The 23,715-nt window shown below is 46.8% G+C and overlaps 2 protein-coding genes across 2 annotated transcripts; one reads left to right on the top strand and one right to left on the bottom strand.

The window, feature by feature from the left end:
- Positions 1 to 1,780: 1,780 nt before the first annotated feature.
- LOC119292249 (oxysterol-binding protein-related protein 1B-like) lies at positions 1,781 to 8,203 on the top strand. Its single transcript, XM_037571084.1, has 10 exons — positions 1,781 to 2,270; positions 3,966 to 4,319; positions 5,086 to 5,158; positions 5,587 to 6,023; positions 6,324 to 6,479; positions 6,620 to 6,787; positions 6,957 to 7,097; positions 7,194 to 7,409; positions 7,496 to 7,609; positions 7,738 to 8,203. Exons 1-10 carry the CDS (start codon positions 1,953 to 1,955, stop codon positions 7,924 to 7,926), a joined length of 2,166 nt encoding a protein of 721 aa, XP_037426981.1. The 5' UTR covers positions 1,781 to 1,952; the 3' UTR covers positions 7,927 to 8,203.
- A 370-nt stretch (positions 8,204 to 8,573) lies between these two features.
- LOC119292248 (protein NRT1/ PTR FAMILY 6.3-like) lies at positions 8,574 to 23,248 on the bottom strand. Its single transcript, XM_037571083.1, has 2 exons — positions 22,198 to 23,248; positions 8,574 to 9,554 (listed from the first exon to the last, which is right to left on the bottom strand). The coding sequence occupies exons 1-2, from the start codon at positions 23,148 to 23,150 to the stop codon at positions 8,684 to 8,686; spliced, it is 1,824 nt and encodes a 607-aa protein (XP_037426980.1). The 5' UTR covers positions 23,151 to 23,248; the 3' UTR covers positions 8,574 to 8,683.
- Positions 23,249 to 23,715: the final 467 nt, after the last annotated feature.

Here is a 23,715-nt window from a genome sequence, read left to right as displayed (position 1 = left end):
AAGCTTCGGTAGTTTTTCAGATGGGATGCATCTTTCTATTTACCGTGTATTATGCTACTTTCCAAAGGTTTTAGATGTTACATGTAAAACTTGATGTTGTTGTGTAATGCCATAGCTAGCTATATGCCTATATGGTGTAATTGAGAGCTAAAGCTATCTAATGTTGTACTGTAATTCAATTATAATATCCTGGTTCCCGTAATACGGATATAAAATATATGATGTGTTTGATATGAATTTTCAATTTGATTACTAAATGGATTATCAATAATACGCCAATTAGCCTGCTTATTGGGTTTTTTTATTGCAGACGGTTTCTCAGACAACACTATGGGCGATGAAGTCAAACAACCCACACTGTTTTTAGAAAATAAGCGTGTTGGATCAATGAACAATCACACATGACATTCGCCCGACAAATGTTTGCGTTAGCCCACCTTGCACAAACTTTTGCACGTAAAAATTATATGTGATGTACATACAAACGGAAACGTTTGTCTGGGATTCATTACGTGGGATGTACATATGAACGGAAACTATTGGGTCTGTATAATTGTTTGCGATGGCTCGTCTGATCGCACACGAGCTCTCTTTGCCCCGCGTGTGTGACTGGAGGATCTATCATCAACAGTTTCTGAGTCGTATGGGAAGGACCCCCTATCGCACCCACACGCAAGGCGACGGTTTAAAACTCCGTCGCAGAAAGGGGGTAAAAACTGTTTTTATAGGATGTCACTTGCACTCCCGACGCGATACACAAACATTCCTTAGTAGAGCCATCGTCGCCAACGAGGCCTCAAGTGGGATGTGTCAGTTCTTGTCACTACTATTGGTAGTCTTGTGGGCGACTTCTTCACGAGGGAGCGACACTGTAGTACGACATCTTTTGTATGACACCTTCTTCCCGAGTTCATCCTGTTGGCGCCTGTTCATAGATGGACATGGACGGATCGAGACGCCTTCGACAAGCACCGCCGGGCACCGCTTCAAAACTCACTGGTGTCTTCTTTCTCCTCGGCACAGGTGCAACCTAGCCTCCCTCACGAGCGTGTTCGACACCACAACTGGAAGTGTTATGGGCATGGGCATGGGACTTTTCACAGTGGGACAAAGGGAGAAGAGATATGGATTGGGGGGAAATGGCTACTGATAGATGGGACCCATGTCCACCTCAGGAGTCAGGACTTACTCCTGATAGGCATGTCCCACCAATCAGAATCGCTGTCAAAGCAACATCGTTGTTTCATGAAACCTTGCCCAGGAAATGAAACCGTGGCTTTTCTATAAGTTGTGGTGGTTTTATGTAATTTACTCACGACGCGTTAACGTTTCCTGCATACACGTGGTTGATTTTTTCTCACAGTTTTTCTTCTTGAGAAGACAGTATGGGCACAAGCGCTCACGTATACGTGCATACACTCATCTCTATGAACACACACATACGCATGCCCTATCCTTATGAGCCCTCCGACAGACCGAGTCGGCATATCATCTTGAGATTGACGAAGTCACCACAAACGCCTCGTAGTCAACGAAAACGTCTCCTCTCACCGAACGCGCACCGCCGAAAATCTTAAAATAAATCCAGGAGTAATGTGAGTACCGGCATTTGAACCCTGGTGGGCCGGGTACGAGTGTCGTCCTCACTAATAAGGTATTATAATTAAACGATCATTGAGACCTAAGCGGGCCTCGTGTTTACTCGTAAGCTGAGCCAGTGTCACCACCTGATTAAGCGGACCGGACCCCCACTCAGCTGCTACCACTAGAAGTTAAGCAAGTCGACCACGACGACGACGACGACTTCCGCCGCCGGCTTCCTATAAAACCGGCACGCCCCTCGCCTCCTCCGCCCCGCACCACCGTCATCGTCATCGTCAGCTACCCACCCACCCACCTCCAGCCGAGGAATCATCAGAAAACAAATGCCGCTGTGATTGCGCGCGGCGACGATGCGGATGCGGGCGCGGGACCTGCACCCGCTCTGCTGCCTCCCCGTGGACTGCCCCTCCCCGCCGCCCGCGCCGGCGCCGGCCGCCGTCGCCGGGCTGCTGCACAAGTGGACCAACATCGGCAAGGGCTGGCGCCCGCGCTGGTTCGCCATCCTCCGCGGCGGCCTCCTCGCCTACTCCAAGATCCGCCCCCGCGCCGCCGGCTCCCCGACCCCGCCGCCCGCGCCGGAGGACGCCGCCGCCCCCAGGCTGATCGGCCCCGCCGGGTACGCCGCCGCCGCCCCCGAGGACCGCCCCATTGGCCTCGTGCACCTCAAGGTCCGCCCGCCCGTCTCATCCCATCTGATTCATCCTCTGCTTCTCTTTTCCCCACCCCAAAGAATCGAATTTTTTTAGTTTGGCCTGCTACTAGATTCCTGGCTTTTCCAGCTGGTCTGTAATCGGAAGACAGATTCAGGCAGGGAGGTTTCGCCCGCCATCGCCATTGTTCCACTGCTTGCCGCTCAATGCCTGCCGCCCATGGCGATGATCTTCAACTGTGAATGCTCTGCTCTGCTCTGATGATAATAATCTTGCTAGGAGTAGCACGGCACTTGGATTCAGAGCAGGCGCGCTTAGATAAAAACACACAGTAACAAACAACCAAGCAAACAAATGGGAGCTGTAAAGCTAGAGAGACCAACCCATCACATCACTCTACCTAGCTTAGCTTCCACCCCACCCACATCAGAATCATCGACACCCACCTCCCAGATCTTCTCAAGAAGCTAGAGCCGCGACATTTACCAACCTACCTAGTAAACTAGATTACCACTACCAGTATACATTTTGTTGAATTAATCGCCCGGATCAATCGATCGACAGAGATGGCGGAACGGCGACGGCGAGTGCTTACTGCTTAGTTATGCGTGCCTTTCCTGAGAGCAACTGCCCCTTTCGAATCGGCAAAGCACACGTGAGCTTTCCTGCAAGGCAAATGCTGTTGTGGGATCCAACCACCCAGACCCAGGTAGAGCTAGGTGGGGTTGCCAGTGACAGTGAGCACCATCTCCGTGGAGATCACACTCACACCAATGGGGCTAAACAAGATTAGCAACGCTGCTTGCCGTCTTTTCCTGTTTGCCCTTTGTACATGACATTTTACAGCCCCCTCCGGCGAAGAAGCATCTCTCCGGTGAGTCTCCGCATATGGAGAATGACACCATGCGCTGTGCTGGGCATGTGAAGGAACCAACTGGCTTCCAGCTGGATTCGCTCTCTCGGGTTTAAACTGGGCACTGATGGGGCCTTGGCATTGGATGTGCTTGAGCTGTTGGAATCTGAGGCATATGGTGGGGAAGGGGACTTTTAGGGCCCTCGTGTTTGTGTGAAACTGCAAACCATCTTGTTTGTTAGTTGGTGCTGCCAGGTCGCCACATTCATACCTTCAACAATTTCAGTTGAAATGACGCGATAAAGCAAAGCTCTACAGTGCAGTACATTCTCTCTTCTTTTGCTTACCTACTAGGAGTAGTTCTAAGTACTGCTCATGGTTTTGTGTAGCCGTGAACAAACCACACTTTCTGATCTGCATTTGACAGAACCACACAAACAGTTGGCACATGCTTAAAATTGCGCATGTTTTGGCAGAAAACTACACATTGCACAAAACAATTCAGTTCTTTGGCTGCTGGCTAGTGGGTCCGGTATGACGATTACACAAATTATCGTGTTCCACCAGTCAGTTTCTCACTTCTTTTACATGAATCGATTGGGTTTTATTAAAACATCGCCATAAAGTGTGTCTGGTTTTCTGAAAGGCATATTTAGACTATTAGTTTTCTGCTGGTTGTTCTAAAAATGCATGACTTTGTTAGAATGTACTCTCTATCTAATATATAAAAAAAATCTGAGGGCATCTTTCTTGTTAATTTGGGCAAGTCTTATTGAATGACATAGTGTATAGACAGAATACGTAATCTTGTTAGATCTGTAGGTTTTGGTTGCTAACCTTATCATCTAAAATTTTGCCAGATATCGTCATTCCGTGAAAGTAAATCAGACGATAAGCGGTTCTATATAATTACTCCAACCAAGACGCTTCAGCTGAGAACCAACTCAGTTAAGGATCGTGTGGCCTGGATTGAAGCCCTTGTTTCTGCAAGAAGTGAATCTTCTCCCAATGGAGTTTTACTGTATGACCAGAATGATGCATCCTTTTCTACAGACAGGCTTAGAAATCGTATGCATGCTGAAGGTCTTGGTGAAGAGGTTATTAAAGACTGTGAGCAGATTGTCCATTCAGAATTCTCGCAGTATTATACACAGATGAAACAACGTTGTGAAGAGTATTTGAGCTTTCTTGGCAGTCTTCCACAACAGCTTGAGGTAACGTTTTCTCAAGACTTGCTGCTAGGTGTATCAGTGAACTCAATCTGCTCCCACTGCTTTGATGATTGGCCATCTCATTAATTTAATTTGGATTGCAAGAAAGCATTTGGTGCACTGTTAAACTTTTTTTTAAATCAACTGTGTGGTCCCTGTACCCTCAGTACACTATATTCATGTCGTTTTCAGTTATTAAAAGAAATTATATAAATAATGGGTTTTGCATTTATCATGGATTATAAAATAATCACTAGCCATTCCAACTCTGTTTTAATTTGAATTACATGTACAGAAGTTGAACATGCCAACCTTAATCCAAAAAAGTTCACCCCATCTAGAAGAGTTAAGGATACTGCAGACACTTATCTCTGATTTCATTTGACCCTTCCAGAAAAGTATAAGTATTACAGTAATTTGTTTTTATACAGTAGAAAGATCCTCATTTCTATTGAGATTTTTTTGGTGACATAACCATATTGATTTTATTTTGGATCCTCATTTGATTGCCGTGATAAAGTATGCAGTTATGCCCTACTCCCAGGGGCAGAACTACACCCCGGGCAGCTTCCCGGTGCTCAGGCCCAAACTATCACTAAATACTGCTTGATAATAATTAATAAGAGGAAAATCAGTTTGATTGACCTCAAAAGGCAGAATAACAACGGTCAGACCGGGGCATGGCCAAAATTCCCAGTTGGAAACTGAACTAAGCAGTATAGAGAAATGCAATAACCTGCTCTTCATGCTTATATGCTGTGTTTTTCAGGTACTTAATGAACAAGATACTACACACTCTATCAGACCTGAATGTTCCTGCTCTGGACATGGAAAATGTTGTGGTACTTGACTTTTTTTTAACTCTTTATGTTTTCTATGTTTCTCATACTAGAATCCTGTTCCGCATCCATGATTCATGCAATGAGCTTCAGGGAAAAATATCAATTTGGTATTTCTAGTTTCATCAGTGTTTGTACCTTTTTTCCTCATCCTCTCAGTTTAAGCTTTTAATGCACAATTTCCAGTTGCTCTCGTGCTGTACCGTTGTCTCAAGATGGATGTTTTAACACGTTTATTTGTGAAGAACATCACTTTATTTGATAATCTTTTTGTTGTTTGTTGTTAAACTGCTGTCATATCACATCAAATTTTGAAAATGCAGAATGCCATGTTTATCTATTGAACTTTCATATGTGGAGCCAAATAAAAGAGAAAATGAAATTTAGCTTTCTGTTCTTCTTACCTTTTTTTCTTGACCTTTTTCTATCAGAGAGCAGCAACACGGAATCATCCGATGATGCTGGGATTCAGGAGTTAGATGAATCGTCAGATGAAGATGACTATAATTTCTGTGATACAAGACAAAGTTTCAGTGATTCTGCTGCGAGTCCTGATTTGAGGATCAAGCATTCAAATTCGAGCAACGATGTCCAGCAATACGATCATAATTTTGTAGAATCAAGATCTGGCAAGGGAGAGAATGAATGTTTATTGCTGCCACTAAAACGCCGCACAAAGTTGCCCGAACCAGTTGAAAAGGAGAAGGGCGTTAGTCTTTGGTCAATGATCAAGGACAATGTTGGAAAAGATCTGACACGGGTCTGCCTGCCTGTTTACTTTAATGAACCAATTTCATCTCTTCAAAAATGCTTTGAAGACTTGGAATATTCTCATTTGTTGGACCGTGCGTATGACTATGGCCTAAAGGTATGAAAGTGTCATACTTCATGCATCTTTCTTGTGATTTGTTTTTTTGTTTCTGTCTTGTCATTGATACTTAAAATTAGTGGTAGCTTTTAAAATTTAGTGAACAACAAGATGTTTATTTCCACCATGACTCATTCTAAATGTATCTTATCTGGCTGATCTGAATTTTATTTGTTCATTAGATGCAACATGGCATCTGTTATGTTTTTACCAACTCTGATCAATTAATAATTCACTGTTAGTCTCTGGAAACTAGCTGGCTATAATTTTTCAGTCTTCTGACCATCAATCTGAATCCAGGGAAACAGTGTGATGAGAACTCTCTGTGTTGCTGCATTCGCTGTCTCTGGGTATGCTTCCTCTGATGGCCGCCCTTGCAAACCTTTTAATCCTTTGCTAGGGGAAACTTATGAAGCTGATTTTCCTGAAAATGGAATCCGCTTCTTCTCCGAAAAGGTCAGTTGTTGGTAATGATGGAACTAAATTTGGCAAGTTTCATTCTGTGAGAATTGGCATGATATCTGCTGTTAGACCTTTTGCTGGTATTATTGCAAACTGTACCTGCTGTCATTATGTTATTCCCTTCTTGGTACCAGGTTAGTCATCATCCAATGGTCATGGCCTGTCATTGTGAAGGAAGAGGTTGGAAATTTTGGGGAGAGAGCAATGTAAAGAGCAAATTCTGGGGACAAACAATTCAGCTTGATCCTGTTGGCGTTTTAACATTAGAATTCGACGATGGGGAAATTTTCAAATGGAGCAAGGTAAAAGACCTTCCCGGAGACCACTAGCCTTTAATCATTGATTGCATGACAGATTGACCGCCTCATCCATGCCGAAATCCATTAAACGATGCTTGTCCAGCAGCTCTCATAGTAGTGAACCTTACTTTTTTTCTTATGAAAAATCCTAACTTCTTACTCTCTGTACCAGGTTACAACGACCATTAATAACCTTATCATCGGTAGACTTTATTGCCATCATCATGGGAGGATGAAAATAAGTGGGAACAGACAACATTCATGCAAGCTTACGTTTAAACAGCAGTCTTTTCTTGAACGTAACCCTCGACAGGTAAAACAGAACATAAACGACAGTTCCCACAACCTATGTGTTTTTCACCTTCCCTGTCATCTCCATAGATCTTACTAAGATATAGTCCTATGCAAGGTTCAAGGAGTTGTCGAGGATATTGGCGGTGCCAAGGTTGCTACCCTAAGGGGAAAGTGGGACGAGAGCCTGTACTGCAATGTTACTAATGACGGAGTAAATTCCAGTGCTGAATCCACTCTGCTGTGGAAGAAACATGAGCCTCCAACTAATCCCACACGATACAATTTGTCATCATTTGCTATAACCCTAAACGAGCTGACTCCAAATCTCAAGGTACACCATTGGCAGATTCAGCTCGCTATCTTGGTACTTCTCTCAGCTAGCTCTGATACTGAAGCTCCGTTTTTGCCTATTGTTAGGAGAAACTTCCTCCGACAGATTCAAGGCTCAGACCGGATCAGCGACACCTGGAGAATGGGGAGTACGATAAAGCCAATTCCGAGAAGCTACGGTTGGAGACAAGGCAACGGATGGTACGCCTTCCTTCATCGTCTCCTACTTCTCCATGGACAATACTTTGCGTTCACAATTCTTTTATCATTTACAGATATGGAAAGACACAATCTCTTAATTGAACTACTGGATTTCTTCATGTTTGCAGGCACGGAAAATGCAGGACAATGGATGGAAACCGAGATGGTTTGACAGGGACACTGAGGACGGACCGTTCCGCTACACCGGAGGTTATTGGGAGGCGAGAGAGCAGAGGAAATGGGATGGCTGCCGCGACATATTCGGCGAATTGCCTGGCAAAAAAACTTCCCCGGTTCCTGCTAGCGTGGGTATATAACTCAATTATGTAGCAGCTATTGCATTTCCACCAAATAGGTGTTAGCGTGAAAAGTATTACTGAAAATATATACTGCAACTACTAGCTGGCTTTCCCCAATCCTCATTATGCAGAGATGAGCTCACTCATCTCCCCTGTATGTAAACAAATACTATGGCATACGACTATGGACACTATAAACTGTGTCTGTGTCCATAGGCTTGCAAGATGTAGTAGGTGCTATAGCTTGTGGTTGTTAAACCTAGATTGTCAATAATAATATTATTCTTTAGCTGTATATGTTTTCACACAACCGATGTGTGTCTTGTTATCAAGTGCTCAAGTATAAATCTAGTGATCAAGTGCTGATCATGAATGTTTGTGCAGCTAACCAAATCCCAGCAATTCTGCCTCGAAAGATCAGGACATACCTGACATTTTTATGTTGCACTTATCTCCAAGATCATGATATACTTGACATTTTTTGTGTAGTACTGATCTCCAATGTCAGGGCATGCTTGACATTTTTTGTGTTGTACTAATCGCAAACAACATGGCGTACTAGCGGTGCCCTAACCTCAACAAGCAAGTAACTCGGGTGTTTGCTTTATTATATAAAGCGGGGGGAAACCCTTTTTCTTAACTCCTGCATTCTGCAGAGCCGTTGGTAAACATCTAAGGTATTTTTATTCTGTTCTGCTCTTACAAATTTTCATTACCATCGTCATCGAGGTTCTAAAATACAATAAAACTAAACTAAAACCCAGTTCATCATCTATCAAGCATGGACGGCCACTTCTTCGACGTGGAGTTCGATGAAGCCGGCGTTCGCCAGGCGCTTCTCCTTGTACACGTACCCCTTGGCGGCGGCGACGAAGATCCCAAGGTTGGCAGTGCTGATGGCGGCGAGCAGCCAGTAGAAGTAGTCGAGCCTCCCCTTGTCGATGTTGTTGGCAAGCCATGGTCTCCGGCCACCGGAGGTGGTCACCGCGTGCACGATGGAGACGAGACCGGAGCTGAGGAAGAAGCCGAGCGAGAGCGTGGTGAGGAAGAGGCCGGTGCTCATGGTCTTCATGTCCCTGGGGCACTCGCGCAGGAAGAAGTCGAGCTGGCCAATGTATGTGAACGCCTCCCCGGCGCCGACGAGGAGGAACTGTGGCACGATGAGGAAGACGGAGAGCTGGATGCCCGCAGTAGAGGCGGAGAGGCGGTGGCGCTCGGTTAGCCCGGCGACGACCATGGCGAGGATGGAGAGGAAGAGGCCGACGAAGATGCGCCGGAGCGGGGAGAGGCCTTGAGGGTTGCCGGTGAGGCGGCGAGCGAGCGGCGCGATGAGGCGGTCGTAGATAGGGACGGTGAGGAGGATGGAGCCGACGAAGAAGACGGTGAGGGAGCCGGCGGGGATGACAAAGGAGGGGCCGAGGCGGCGGTCCAAAGCCTGGGCCTGGGAGACGGAGAAGGTGGTCATCTGCGCGTAGACGGTCCAGAAGATGATGGTGGTGGCCCAGGTGGGCAGCATTCGCACAACCTGCTTCACCTCCTCCACCTCCGTCACTGTGCACACCGCCCACTTCTTCTTCTTCTTCTTCCCCAACGACGGGGACGACGGCTCCAGCTCCACCTCTACGATTGCCGCCTGATCGAGGAACCTGCATGTGGATGATCATTAATCCATGATAATTAATATAAGCAACATCAAGAGCACACCATATGATTAGAAACTGAATTAACTAACCAATTAATTAACCATTGTCCCTAAATACTCCATTTTTTTCATTTTGCTCCTACTTTGTGTATTAGAAACATTACACATATCAAGGAGGGTCCCAAAGGAGTTGTTTGCAGGATTCTAAAAATGTGGAAATCGGATAAACACACACGATTAGAATGTTCGTAATATTAAATTCTATGAAAACACATAGAAGTTGTTTGGTTGCACCACATGGAAAAATGCAAGAACTTCTGTATAGCATTAGATGCATAATATAGTTGGCATAGCAACAAAACAAAAAATTCCATGAGATTACTTCAACTGTAATTTCTTGTGAAATTGCACACAATATCTCTACTATTAAAGACCAGTCGTTCGCCAACTTTATGGCGCACGAGATTATGAAGTTTAGTTTTGATAATAGCCCGGGTGGGTTTTCTTTTTAATAGTTGTTCACCCTGCATGTTGTATGCCATAACGAATGATTGAACAACCTTTTACAGCATGTTTGGTCGGGGGGAGTTGGAGATTGGGAATGCGAGTTTAAGGTATGTGAGATTTAAAATCACTTGATTGGCTCAGGAACATGGGAATTAAGAAGGGAAGGGGAAAAGGAATTAAGAGGCCCAACTCCCTCAAATCTCTTCGCAGGGGGCCTGGTAACTGATGTGGGGATTGAGAATCGACAGAAGAAAACAACGATCAGTTCATTGGGTACGTGGGCAAGGGAAGGGCCATTGCCTCCACATGCCAAACAAAGGAATGGGATTTGATATCAATTTCCCATGATAATCCCTCTGCAAACTCCCATCTCTAAATTCCCATTCCCTCTCCCCATCGTTGCCAAACATGCTATTAGTTAATTAATACTATGGGAAGGTGTTTAAAAAAAGAGGAGTTAGGGATTGTTGTTTGTACGTCCAACTTCCCCCCTTCCCTAGCTTCAAACAAAAAAATCCCCCTCACCCATGTCCTGCACTAACTCAATCAAATCAAATCGAATCTTACAAGACCTCAACTAAATAAAATCTTTCCTTATCTTCCCCTACCCATAACCAAATGAAACCAAACCAAACTTCAACCAAATCAAAGTTTCCTTGCCTTCCAATACCCCATACCCAAATCACCCAGATCTTACTAAAACCTCAACTAAATCAGAACTTTCCTTTCTTCTCTATGCATACTCAAATCAAATCAAACTTTACCAAAATCTAGAATATGTTGGGTGTAAGATTTATGTCGGGCGTGATTGGTGTTGAACCACTAGAATATTTATGCCCTCACTACAACACACGGGCAATTAGGTAGTAGACTATAGTAGCATTTTTTATGGTTTCAAATCGATTAGACCAAATAGATATGTGCATGAAACATTTTTTTTAGGAAGAAAATCCTCCCAAATCATGTAAAGTTTGGATTCCATACTTTCCTCCTTTCAAAGGGTTTTGGAGATGTCTCAGGGTGATTGGATGATGAAGTTGGTTGGAGGTGGAAGAGTTGCTTTGCAAGTTAATGACCATATTGGTCCATACGTTCCCACTTTTAAAGGGATTAGATAGGGGATCCACTATCGCCGTTGTGTTTCTAACATAATAGCTGATGGGTTGGTTGTCCTTACTAAAAGAGCTCGAGTCAGGGCATAATTTTTGTTTTTTGGGTTGGCTCCTAATTTGGTAGATGATGGTGTCTTGGCATTGCTCCAACATGCTGATGACACTTTCTTCTCAACAAATGATGAGCTATCTAATGCAAGGAATCTGAAGTATATATTATGTGTTTTTTTAGCAGCTATCTGGAATAAAGATCAATTTTCATAAGAGTGGATTTTTTTTCTTGGGTGAACCCAATAGTGGATTCTAGGAATACATGGAGATTTCACTTGTGAGCTGGGTTTTTACCCTTAAAATAACTTGGGGGTGTATCTAGATGCTAAAAGATTAAGTAACACTCGATGGGTTCCTTTTGAAGAGAAGATTGACAAGAAAATGTCTGGTTGGAAGGGTAATCGATTTTCTACTAGAGACATGGTTACCCTATTTTAAGGATATGTCCAAAGCTGGACGTACCAGTAGCATAGAAGGAAGGGCTAGATGCCTGGAAGAATGTCGGCAAACGGCTGCAACACCCTTCCAACTCAGGAGAAGGCGGAAACAGAAAACAAAAGTTACCACTCGCTACAACTCCACCCATCTATGAGGACCGCTGCATGGATAAGTCATGCCGCCCTCCAATTAGCCCCTTCAATTTGAACCTTATGTAGTGCATCCATCTCCCTAGGGGTCACGCCATTGAACACCACATTGTTCATGTGCGTCCAAAGGCTCCACAAAACAAGCAATATGATCATATGAATGTCACTAGTGAGCCATCCTGCAACTTCCTTTCTCGCCCACCAATCCACCAGGTCGTTGTCCACTGTAGGGATCCACTCAAGCTTTCCCCAATCCCTGAGGATAACCGGCCACACATCCTTTGCAAGCACACACCCAAGAAGAATGTGTTGAAGGTTCTCAAGTTGTTGGTCGCAAAATGGACAATTCGTCGGGTGTGGAAGCCCAAGCCGCTCCAGCATGTTAGTCGTCCAATATCTATCGCGTGCTTCCAACCACCTAAACACCTTGCATGTCATGGGCGCTCTTGATCTCTAGATCGTGCAAGCACTATTATCCTAGTGAATTCATGTCTTAGTGGCACTCCCTTGTATATGGTTTCCTTCCTAGAAGCTCCTAAAGGAGTGCTAAAGAACATGGATTCTAGCTGAGCCAAGATGGTCTGGCAAGAAAATGAAGACAAGAGAAAATATCACCTGGTTAATTGGCCTACATTTTGCTTGCTTAAGAGTTGTGGTAGTTTGGGGGTGCTAGACCTATAGGTGATGAATAAATTTCTACTGATGAAATGCTTATGGAAACTGGATAATTCTGAAGGATTATGGCAAACTCTGTTGGCCAAGAAATGACTGCATGAACAAAATATGTCAGGGTTGTTTGATGGAGCAAGTGGTTCACATTTTTGGCAAGGACTAATGGAAGTCATGGATGGTTTCACTACTGCATCTAGTAGGGTGGTTGGTGATGGGGCAAAAACTTTGATTTAGGAAGATGTGTGGCTAGGGAACAAAATCCTTAGCAACTATTTCCTAGACTATATAACAACACTTTTAAAAAGATGGTGACTGTGAAGCAAGTTAGTCATGATGATTGCGATCGCTTTGGATTTAGAAGAACTCACTATGGAGAGACCGCGGATGAATGAAAGGAATTGAATAGTCTGGTGGATGATGTGGTTCTAATTGAAAGGAATAATAGATTGAGATGGAATCTAAATAGTAAAAATAATTTTTGGTGGGAGATCATTATATTTTCCCGAAGTCCTCAATTTGGTGGGATATAGAGGCATTTGTAAGTTAAGACCCCTCATAAAATTAAGGTCTTTCCTTGGTTGGTGCCTAAGAATAGCATCTTGACGAAAGACAACCTAATCAGGAGAGGCTGACTGGGAATGAGGAGTGTCACTTTTGTAGGTATAAGTGGAGTATGGATCATTTGTACTTTGGCTGCAACCTTGTCAAGCTCTAGCTTCTAGGCCTCGTGAAGTGGTGGTTGATACGATGAGGTCTTGGCTGCACTCTTTTCCTAGAAATCAAAGGCGCTTGGTGCTGATGGTAGGAGTAACTACTATTTTGAAATAAGAAAGATCCAAATCTAAAATGCAAAGGTCGTCTTATTCAAAACCTCAATCATCACATCCCCCTCTTCCACTTCACACCTCGGAACACACTGTTCTTATAGAGAGAAAGGCGCTTTCCCATGTTCTTAACCTGAAATGAAGGGGTACCCCCGGGAAGAGATCCAGTGGAGACAGCTGGGCCTGTAGCTCAGAGGATTAGAGCACGTGGCTACGAACCATGGTGTCGGGGGTTCGAATCCCTCCTCGCCCACAGCCTTCCAAAGGGGGAAGGGCCTTTACTTTCCCCCTGATGGTAGGAAAATCATGATCGGGATAGCGGACGTATTTGCTGGACTATTTGGAAGACTACAAATAGAGTATTTTTTTTATAGAAATCAACGTACAGACTCATGCTTGCGCATGTACGAGACAACACGTCGTGGTTGAAGCAGGTTCACCGTTCACATGCATGTGGCTGTGTGCAGTGTGTGAGTGAGCACTGGACGCAGGCCCGTGAACTGAACTAATAAACTGATAACGTACGCATCGGGGCGCCGCGAAGAAAAGCAACACCACCACTAGTAAGTACACTCACTGTACTACGCAGGCAGTGCTAGTACGTATTATTATACTTCCTCTATCCCAAAATAAGTGTCTCAACTTTATGCTAACTCTAGTACTCCCTCTGTATACTAATATAGGAGCATTTAGATTACTACTTTAGTGATCTAAACGCTCTTATATTAGTTTACAGAGGGAGTATAAAATTATACTAAGGTTAAGACATCGTCCAAGATTCAAAGTTCGCTGGAGAACATGCTGGCCGCACTAGTGCCAAACCACAATGCATGTGTGGCAGGCAGGCAGGCGTATCTCCTACAAATTCTCCTCTAGCTGGATACTACTAGCAAGTAGTACTTCCCCTGTTCAAAAAAACTTGCCCGAACTTGTGTCTCAAATGAATATATCTAACACTAATTTGATGCTACATACATTCATTTAAGGGACAAGCTTTTCCGAACCAGGGAGTAGCAACGAAGGGGTTATAGCAGAAGCATGTGCTTGGGCCCAACCCAACCCAACAAAAGGCTGAGCTCATGGTTTTCCTTTTCTTCTGTGAAGCTGTTGGTTCCCATGCGCAGGCCAAGAGTATTTCTTGGGGCACTAGCTTAGCCTAGCTATAGTACGTGCATGTAGTGAGATGCATGTGCCTTTGTACGTACTCCTTGACAACATTAGATCAGCTATCATGCATGCACGGGAAAGAAACAATGATGAGACAGACCAGCTCGGCAGGCAGCCATTGGCCATGTGTGATGTGAGTGGGACTGCCCACTCTCTAGTGGTGTACTGCACTGTCTGCCCAATAGTACTGTACTATATGGAACCAACTCAACCAACAGCATCTATCTGCCTCACAACGTTAGCTGCCAATGATCAGATTTCAGTGCTTAATTATTTACTCTTAGCCACGTACTCATGCCTATCTAGTAGTAGATCAACGACGGGCAATCAGGTCATGTACATGCATGCATGGTCCCTCTTAACAGCCTAGCTATAGCAGTTTTTGTTAATCACATGCACAAACAAACATGCAAGTAGTGATGCGTTTTGCATGCAAGTGAATATGTGATGCTAGCAATATATGGTGGTGTCACAGGCTCAGCTCACAGGTCGACACGCGACCCGTCCTACGTGCTATGACACAGATTGACAGATCACTATATGTACACATGCCGGACCTACGTGCTTGCCAACGTGACACGTCAATTAAGCCAACTGTTGACGTACGTGCATGGTACACTGCTTTAGGTACTCCGGCTGCGTGTAACAAGGTTCTATATGTACTCCTTCCGTAGACAAATATAACAACGTTTAGATCACTATTTTTTTTATCTCTTTTCCTCGGTTCCTCCTGTCCCAAGAAAAGTTAGGGTTCCTCTGTCTCCCGCCGGCGCTGCCGCCGGTCCGTCTCGTCTCCGGTGGCCTTAGGGCCATGGGGCCGTGGTGGATCCTGACCTTTGCCGGTGGGAGGGCTCCGTTTTTGAACGTTTCTTTGAGTTTTGTAGGTTTTGTGTCCTGCTTAAGAAGGCGAGACTCCCTGAGGATGGAATAAGATTCTCCCTGCCTAGCCCTTGTCCTGGTGGTGCGTCTAGTATTGTCGGTAGGCGTGTGGATGTATGTCTTTGGTGGATCTATCTTTTGTGGATCTGCTTGGATTTGGTTGTTGTTCGTCTACGTTCGTGTGTCTTCCATTTGGATCCTTCCGATCTAAACTACTCTTCATCGGCGGTGGCTGTTGTTCTGGTGCGTTGGTACTATGGGGATTTAGCACAACGACTTCCCGACTATCTACTACAAGAAGGTTTGCCCGGCTCCGGCAAGGGAGTTACGATGATGGCGGCGCGCCTTTGGCTCGCTTCAGTGCTGTTAGTCATCGCTAGGTGGTCTATGGATCTGGATGTAAATTTTTATTATTTTTAAGTTTTGTTATACTGTCATGATTGAAGATGAGAATAGACAAAAGTTTTTCTTTTAAAAAAAATCACTACTTTAGTAATCTAAATGCTCCCATATTTGTTTACAGAGAGAGTACTACGTACCGTGCATTGCCTCGTGGACTACTACACTACACTAAATAAGCATACATTGTTCTTGTTCAGCACAAGATAATTATGGTGTCATGCATGATGTGTCTACCTTGCAGTGATCCATAGATCCACACGATGCCATGCCATGCCATACTAGAAACCAACGACGCTATCGATATCAACTATAATCTCGGCGCCAATCAAATTAAAAAATGATCATATAAAAAAGGAGGCTTGTTGTTTTTCTATAAAAAGATCATATAAAATTCTTTCCGCAAAAAAATGATCGTACTTCCTTCTATCCATATTACTTGTCTTAGATACGGATCTATCTAACGCCACGAAGTTTCCTTGAAAAAAGGAAAGCTCTGGTCAGTGCGCTCTGAAATCTGAATTGCACGGTGGCAACGTACAAACTCATGCTTGCGCACGTACGAGACAACACGTCGTGGTTGAAGCAGGTTCACCGTTCACATGCATGCATATGTGACTGCGTGCAGTGTGTGAGTGAGCACTGAACGCACGCCCGTGAACTGAACTAGTAATAAACTGACAACGTACGCATCGGGGCGCTTCGAAAAGCAACACCACCACTTGTAAGTACTGTACTACGCAGTGCTAGTATTATTATTATTATTATTATATAACAAAAGAAGATGGATTTTCTGAGGAATCAAAAGTTTAACTAAAAAAAAGATTCAAAAGTTCGCTGGAGAACATGCTGGCCGCACTAGTGCCAAACAACAATGCATGTGTGGCAGGCAGGCAGGTGTTTTTGAAATAGACGCAGGAGAGCTGCGTATTTCGATTGATTAGAAGAAGCGGTAAAGAAACCGATGCTCGGTTAATTAAGGAAAACCGAGCTAAAACCTTTACAAAGAGCACACCACACCTAGGCTCGAGCACAACAGGGCATACAGGAAACGCCTAAAGGCCAAAAAAGACCGCCACGAGCATGTAAGGCGACATCACCGTCGCCGGAGTGAAACGACATGTCCGACGAAAGAGGAGCGAACAAGTGGCTCTCCGAACCTAGAGAGGGCGCCCAACCTGACTCGCATGGCGCTGCAAGCATGTCGTGTGTGCTCCAAGTGCCACCACCATCGCCACCAATGGACATGCCACCAAGGGGAGCTCCTGCCACACTCCTGCCGACCAACGACCGGCTCCAGACGGATGCACACCAACGGCTCCAAGCATACCAATACGCTGCCTGCTTCAGATCCATCGCACCACCACCACCAAGTGCTCCCGGCATCCGGCTTGACTCCAAGGCAATGCTTCCAACAAAGTAATGACGCCAATGGCGCCAGCATTACACACGGTTTTCACCGGGAGCCAAGAACTCAAAGCAGGGAGAGGTGTCGGATCCCCTCGATGGCGCCTCCAACAAGGCAAAATCACACCAGAAGGCATCATTCCCCACCTGCCCAGACCGAAGTAGAGCATGACTTTCGTCAGGGAGCCGAGCACCTATGCCGGAGACGGCGTCTCCAACACACCACCACCAAACCGGAGCAGCAGACGCCACCTGCTACGCCGCCCAAGAACCAGCCGAAGCACCGCCAGCGCGCAAGCCAGAGCAACCCGAAGGCCGTGCCCCGACCATGCCACCGCGGACCACCATCCCAGCAACGAGCCACCACGCAATCTGACTGCAGACAGTCGCCGGCCGACCCGCCTCCGGCCGCCAAATTCCGGATCCGGCCGCTCCAGGCCAGAGGCCGCCCGCCCGCGCCCCCAGCAACACCGCCAGCCATCGATCTGGACCACCTCCAGATCCACCACGCCCGCAGCACCGATGACGTCCCAGCATCACGCCGGACGAGCAGGGCCGCCGGCGAGCGCCCAGGCCACCACCACCCTCGCAGGACCAGATCTGAGCATGGGACGCCCCGATCCGCCGCGAGCAGGCACCACGGGCGGCCACCACGCTGCCCCTGCAGCCGTAGCGGCGACACCACCGACGAGAGCCCACGCCGCACGCAGCTCCAGGCCTCCGCCGCGTAGATTTGAAGGACACTCGTTGCAGCCCGGCGCCTCGCGCCCAAAGCTGCCCAGCCGCCACCTTCCTTGGGCCAGCCCAAGCTTCACTGGGATGAGCCCTCCGGCGGCGGCGAGACGAGAAGAGGAGGAGGGAGAAAGCTGCAGCGGCTAGGGTTGTCTTCCCCGAGCCGCCAGGGAGGCGACGCGGGGGTTGGGGCAGGCAGGCAGGTGTATCTCCAACAAATTCTCCTCTGGCATGGTACTAGCAACGAAGGGTATAGCATGCAGAAGCATGTGGCTGTGCCCAACCCAACCCAACCCAACCCAACAAATTAACAGAAGGTTGTATTTCTTGGGGCACTAGTTTAGCCTACCGACAGTACGTGCATGTAGTAGCATGCAGGACAAAATTACTGTTATGACCTCTCTGGCTAACAAAATCCCGATTTGACCTCGTTTACAAAAAAATTTCGTTTCTGACCTTTTTAGGAGACGCCAACATCCCTGGCGTCTGGGTTGCGAAGCAGACGCCAGGATCCCTGGCGTCTGGCCCCTGGCCCGCACTGCCCGCCTGCCCGTTGACCTGCTGACGTGGCAAAGGGGCCAGACGCCAGGGATCCTGGCGTCTGGCCCTGGTAAGTGGATAACCCCCACGGGCCGAGCCCACCCACCCATCTCTTTTCCTCCTGGCGGCGCACGAACAGAGGGCTTCCTCTCCTTCGCCCCTCTTCTCCCTCACACCAAATCCTCACCTGATCTACTCCATCCTCCACTCTAGTTCGTGGATCTGGGCCCCCTAAGCATCCTTGAGGTATTCTCCCCCGTCTCCTCCAATTTATTTGGGTTGAGTCCTCTTCTTTTTGATGCATTATTCAACATTAGGTGATGTTAGATGAGTAGATGGTTTCTTTGTTTTAGGAAATTGTTTGTAGTTGATAGATGATTTGGTAGGCAGTAGATGATGTGTAGTTGAACATGTAGGCAAAATCAATTCCGTTTTGTGCATATGTTGTTCATAGGAAAAAAATTTAACTAAGAGGGGTGATTTTTGTATGTAAAATAGACTTGTTTGATAATTTGGTTTGATAGAATGTGTGTATGTGGTATAACAATATAGTTGAATTTAAATATGATGTCTCTATGTGTCGATAATCTTATTGTTGGCATACTTTATTTGCAAAAGATATGGTGAAATTTGGTACTCTAGATGATATGCATATGTGACACCATATTATTTGACAAATTTATTTGATTGAGATGATGTTGGTATGTTTGAGAAGAATTATGTGTGCATATGTAGAAGAAAGAAACGATGTGGTTATGTGTGAGAAGAATGGTGTGTTCATATGGCATAACTTGAAGAAGGAAATAATATTGTTTGATATTGTTCATGTATTCATATATGTTTGTGATTTGTTTTGTAGGATGGCGGATGATGATGGACCTTGGTATGGCGGATTAATTGATGATGGGATAAGGAGCATCGTGCTCGTGCCATTGAGAAGGGAGATGTAAGTAGCAAGACTTATCAATTTTCGTTGTTTCTCATTTGTGTTCTTGTATTGATTAAAACATCACTTTATTTGCAGCTTGTAGTTGCTATGCGCATGAGGGGTCATTCCGCTGATGACTTTACTTACGACCCGCGGTACGAGCCTTACATTCGGAGATTGGGTCTTCTCCCATTCGTGTTGCAGTTTAAGCGACGCGCTCCGCCGGTGAACCACGCGGCGCTGACCGCACTTGTGGATCGTTGGAGGCGGAGACTCACTCGTTCCACCTTCCATGTGGGGAGATGACGATGACCCTACAGGACATGGCTATGATAAGCGGCCTTCCTATCAACGGACAAGCTGTTACCGGTCGTGTGAGCGTTGGTAATTGACGAGAACGGACTGGCATTTTAATTAGTGTTGAGCCCGACGGCCCTCAGGAAGGCAAGGCCGATACCGCAAGAGTGAGGCATTCCTGGCTAAAACTGGTCAGAGGAAACACCAATCCGTGCCCTCAGGGTGCCAATGATGTGGTTGTGCAGCAGTACGCGCGGGCCTATCTTTGGTATGTACTAACCAAGGTAGTCTTCTCAGATGCAACCGGGAACTCAGCCCTCTGGATGTTCTTGGAGCTACTCAATAGCTGGGATACCCAGTATAGCTGGGGTTTGGCCGCACTAGCATATTTGTATCGCCAGGTAAGAGATATTTGCAACCATTTTTCTGGCATTTGTCATGCGCCTCCATATCTAACATGTTTGTTTGATTGCAGCTTGACTTGGCGTGTCGGAGGAAGGGAGATACATCCTCATTGTCTGGGTTTGTTTGGAGTCTATCCGTGTGGATGTGGGAGCGGATCCCGGTTGGACGGCCCGATTTCAAGAACCCCCTCATGGCAAACCCACGGGCAATCACCTCAACTTCATTTGCTTGGCTAGTTGGTGGTTGGCTAGAAGCATTGGGGGCATACAACTCAACCTCATTTGCTTTAATAGATGGTACACGGGGATGTGGTGGGGGATAAACATTGGGGGCATCAACCACAACCCTATGCTCAACAAGTGGCACCATTGTCCTCTCGCTCATGTCATCCATTGGGGAAGAGACATGCCGGTTCAAATCAAAGGTAAACCGAGGAGATTCAACCTTGGTGGCAAACAATTCAAGTGACTTGTCTTCCGTTTGTGATACTTTTTCCTTGTATACATCCCAATGCAAATCCGAGGTGATAGGCATACTTTTCAAGCGAGATTTGGCTCCAACTCCAACATCATACCTTCCTATTAACTTAACATCAACATTGGTGTCCATCCACTTCAAAACTTGTCTCACTTTTGCAACAACATCCTCATAGCTAGGGCTTGTATCAAAAACCAATGGTTCCTCACCCGTGTCGGCATTGTTACTCAAGAATGCCTCCTTGTCAATGTAATGAACATTAACAAGTCTCTCCATCTAAAAATAACATGAATGCATTTAAGACTTCAATGAGAATTGGTGTTTATCCAAATACATCTTATTATATCCAAATCATATCAACACTAAATTATTGGTCATGTCCACAAAAGTATCACTAATTAACACACACTAAGCAAAGTTAACCCTAATCACTAACTAACCCTAACCACCAATCTTTCTACTCAACAAACATATATTCCTACTACACACCATGCATAGCACTATATTATCAAAGTTAACCAAGCCATTCACACTAACATATGGGGGAGAAAACATGAACTAGGGTTCCACCAACATGTATAAAATGCAACCAAAAAAGCAAGATTTAACAAAAAATAATTGGATGATTTGGGGGAGATTACCAAGAGCAGCAAAGTTATGGAAAGATCCACCTAAGGGATGCACCTTTTGGAGAGGATTTGAGGGGGAGCTTGAGGGGTGGGAGAGAGTATGAGAGCTCCAAGTCTTCTTCAAGCTCGGGTTGTGGATTGGGGAAAGTGTGTGGGGTGGGTCCCACACACTCTCCCGTGGGGTTATCCAGTTACCGGGGCCAGACGCCAGGGTCCTTGGCGTCTGGTCCCTTTGCCACGTCAGCAGGTCAACGGGCAGGCGGGCAGTGCGGGCCAGGGGCCAGACGCCAGGATCCGTGGCGTCTGCTTCGCAACCCAGACGCCAGGGATGTTGGCGTCTCCTAAAAAGGTCAAAAACGATTTTTTTTTGTAAACGAGGTCAAATCGGGATTTTGTTAGCCAGAGAGGTCATAACAGTAATTTTGTCCGTAGCATGCATGTGCTTTTGTACGTGCTCCTTGTTGACAAGAATCATCAATCATGCGTGCACGAAAAGAAACAACGATTCAGACAGACCAGCCATTGGCCATGTGGGAGTGGGACTGCCCACTCTCTACTGGTGTACTGTCCAATACTGCACTGTAGGGAACGAACTCAACCAATAACAACTATCTCATCTATCTGCCTCACAACGTTAGCTGCCAACGATCGGATTTCAGTGCTTAATCATTTACTCTTAGCTACGTACGTACTACGTACAATGCTAGCAATATATGGTGGTGTCACAGGCTCAGCTCACAGGTCGATGACACACATTGACAGATCACTACATGTACACATGCCGGACCTAGCGTGACACTACACTAATTAAGCATGCATTGTTCTTGTTCAGCACAAGATAGCTATGGTGTGTCATCCATGATGTGTGTCTACCTTGCAGTGATCCATAGATCCACACGAGGCCATGCCATGCCAGACTAGAAACCAACGACGCTATCGATAACAACTATAATCCCGGCCGGCGCCAATCAAATTAATCATGCATGGGACTATGCATGGAAACGGATAGGAAGGTTGTTAATTATTACGGTTACCTGCACTGCTTGGAGTGGGGCAGCTTCCGCTTGCCCTTCACGTCCTCGCCGGCGGCCGCCGCGTCGTCCACGTCGTAGAGCAAGGACGGGTCGGACGGCAGCGGCAGCGCGCGCTTCCTCCAGGCGGCGGCGGTCACGGCCGCGATCTGCGTCAGCGGGCTCCCCGCCAGCTTCTTGAACCGGTACCTGCGGGTGCCGGCCAGGAAGACGCCGAGGCCGGCGAGGATGGCCACCACGCACGCGCCGTAGCCCCAGCGCCGGCCCACGTTGTCCTGCACGTACACCAGCACCGTGACGGCGAGGAGCGACCCCAGGCTGATGAAGAAGAAGAACCAGCCGAAGAAGCGCGCCATGCGGCGCCGCTCACCCGCGTGGGACTCGTCGAACTGGTCCGACCCGAACCCGGACACGCTGGACTTGAGCCCGCCCGTGCCCAGCGCCGTCAGGTAGAGGCCCAGGTAGAGCACGCCGAGCTGCGCGCCGGTAGGCGGCGCGCAGCCGGGGAGTCTGCCGTCGCCCGTCGGGTCCTTGCAGGGCGCCGGGCGCAGCCCCGGCGCGGCCGTGGAGACGGTGAGCACGGCCATGCCGGCGGCCTGCACGGCCGTGGAGATGGCGATGGTGAGGTAGCGGCCGAGGTAGGTGTCGGCGACGAAGCCGCCCAGGAGGCAGAGCAGGAAGGAGGTGCCGAGGAAGTTGGTGACGGCGTTGGCGGAGGCGGCGTTGCCCAGGTGCATGGTGGCCGTGAGGTAGGTGACGAGGTTCACGGCGATGCCCAGCGTGGTGAGCCGCTCGTTGAGCTCCACGCCCAGGATCATGGCCGCGCTGGACCACCCGCCGGAGCTGGCCCGCACGGCCGCCCGGCCGCGGTAGTCCCACGCGTCGCCCAACGCCTTGCTGCCGCCGCCGTCCTCCGCCAGAGTGGCCTCCGCCGTGGTCTCTGGGAGCGGTGCCATGGTGGATGTCAGTGGATTGGTGGTACGAACGCGGGCCAGTGAGCAAGCTGCCTTGCTCACTCACTTCATTTATATGCAGCCAATCAAGGCGAAGAAGTAGTATACTCCTCCGGTTTATCACCCAAAGTTGGTGATCAATCACAAACTCCTGCGATTTCAATTAACTGTCAATTTATTTAAGTGTTGTGTATCAAACAGGACAAACAAAGCCAGTACTACAAGATTGAACATCAAAGTTAATTGGGGCGGTCACTCCAATACATACATACAATAAAGGACAAAAAATAGTACTCCTACACTGCTAATCTTGTCGAAATGAAGTATATTTGATTGGATATACGTACTCAGTACTTGCTATGCCGTCCGTACACCTGGCTCGGACTTGTGTTTGTCTTGTGTTTGCTGAACTTTTAGTTGGCTGAACTGGTCGGGTCGTCTTGTATTTCCATTCCTTCTTTTAATACTCCATCTGTAAAGAAATATAAAAGCGTTTAAATCACTACTCTTATATTTGTTAGCGAGGGAGTATAAAACAAGTAGCTCTCCTGCATCGTTTTTTTTTGAA

The sequence above is a fragment of the Triticum dicoccoides genome, chromosome 4B, assembly GCF_002162155.2.
Source record: "Triticum dicoccoides isolate Atlit2015 ecotype Zavitan chromosome 4B, WEW_v2.0, whole genome shotgun sequence".
NCBI lineage: Eukaryota > Viridiplantae > Streptophyta > Magnoliopsida > Poales > Poaceae > Triticum > Triticum dicoccoides.
Note: the sequence above shows the minus strand (reverse complement) of the source record. Positions and strands in the feature narration are given on the sequence as shown.

What these genes read in the sequence shown, in the direction of transcription:
- LOC119292249 (XM_037571084.1), top strand. Translation starts at nt 1,953, where the DNA reads ATGCGGATGCGGGCGCGGGACCTGCACCCGCTCTGCTGCCTCCCCGTG. An exon ending in CGTATGACTATGGCCTAAAG is followed by an intron (nt 6,024 to 6,323) that starts GTATGAAAGTGT and finishes ATCTGAATCCAG; the next exon opens with GGAAACAGTGTGATGAGAAC. An exon ending in TGGAGACAAGGCAACGGATG is followed by an intron (nt 7,610 to 7,737) that starts GTACGCCTTCCT and finishes TCATGTTTGCAG; the next exon opens with GCACGGAAAATGCAGGACAA.
- LOC119292248 (XM_037571083.1), bottom strand. Translation starts at nt 23,150, where the DNA reads ATGGCACCGCTCCCAGAGACCACGGCGGAGGCCACTCTGGCGGAGGAC. An exon ending in CCCCACTCCAAGCAGTGCAG is followed by an intron (nt 9,555 to 22,197) that starts GTAACCGTAATA and finishes ATCCACATGCAG; the next exon opens with GTTCCTCGATCAGGCGGCAA.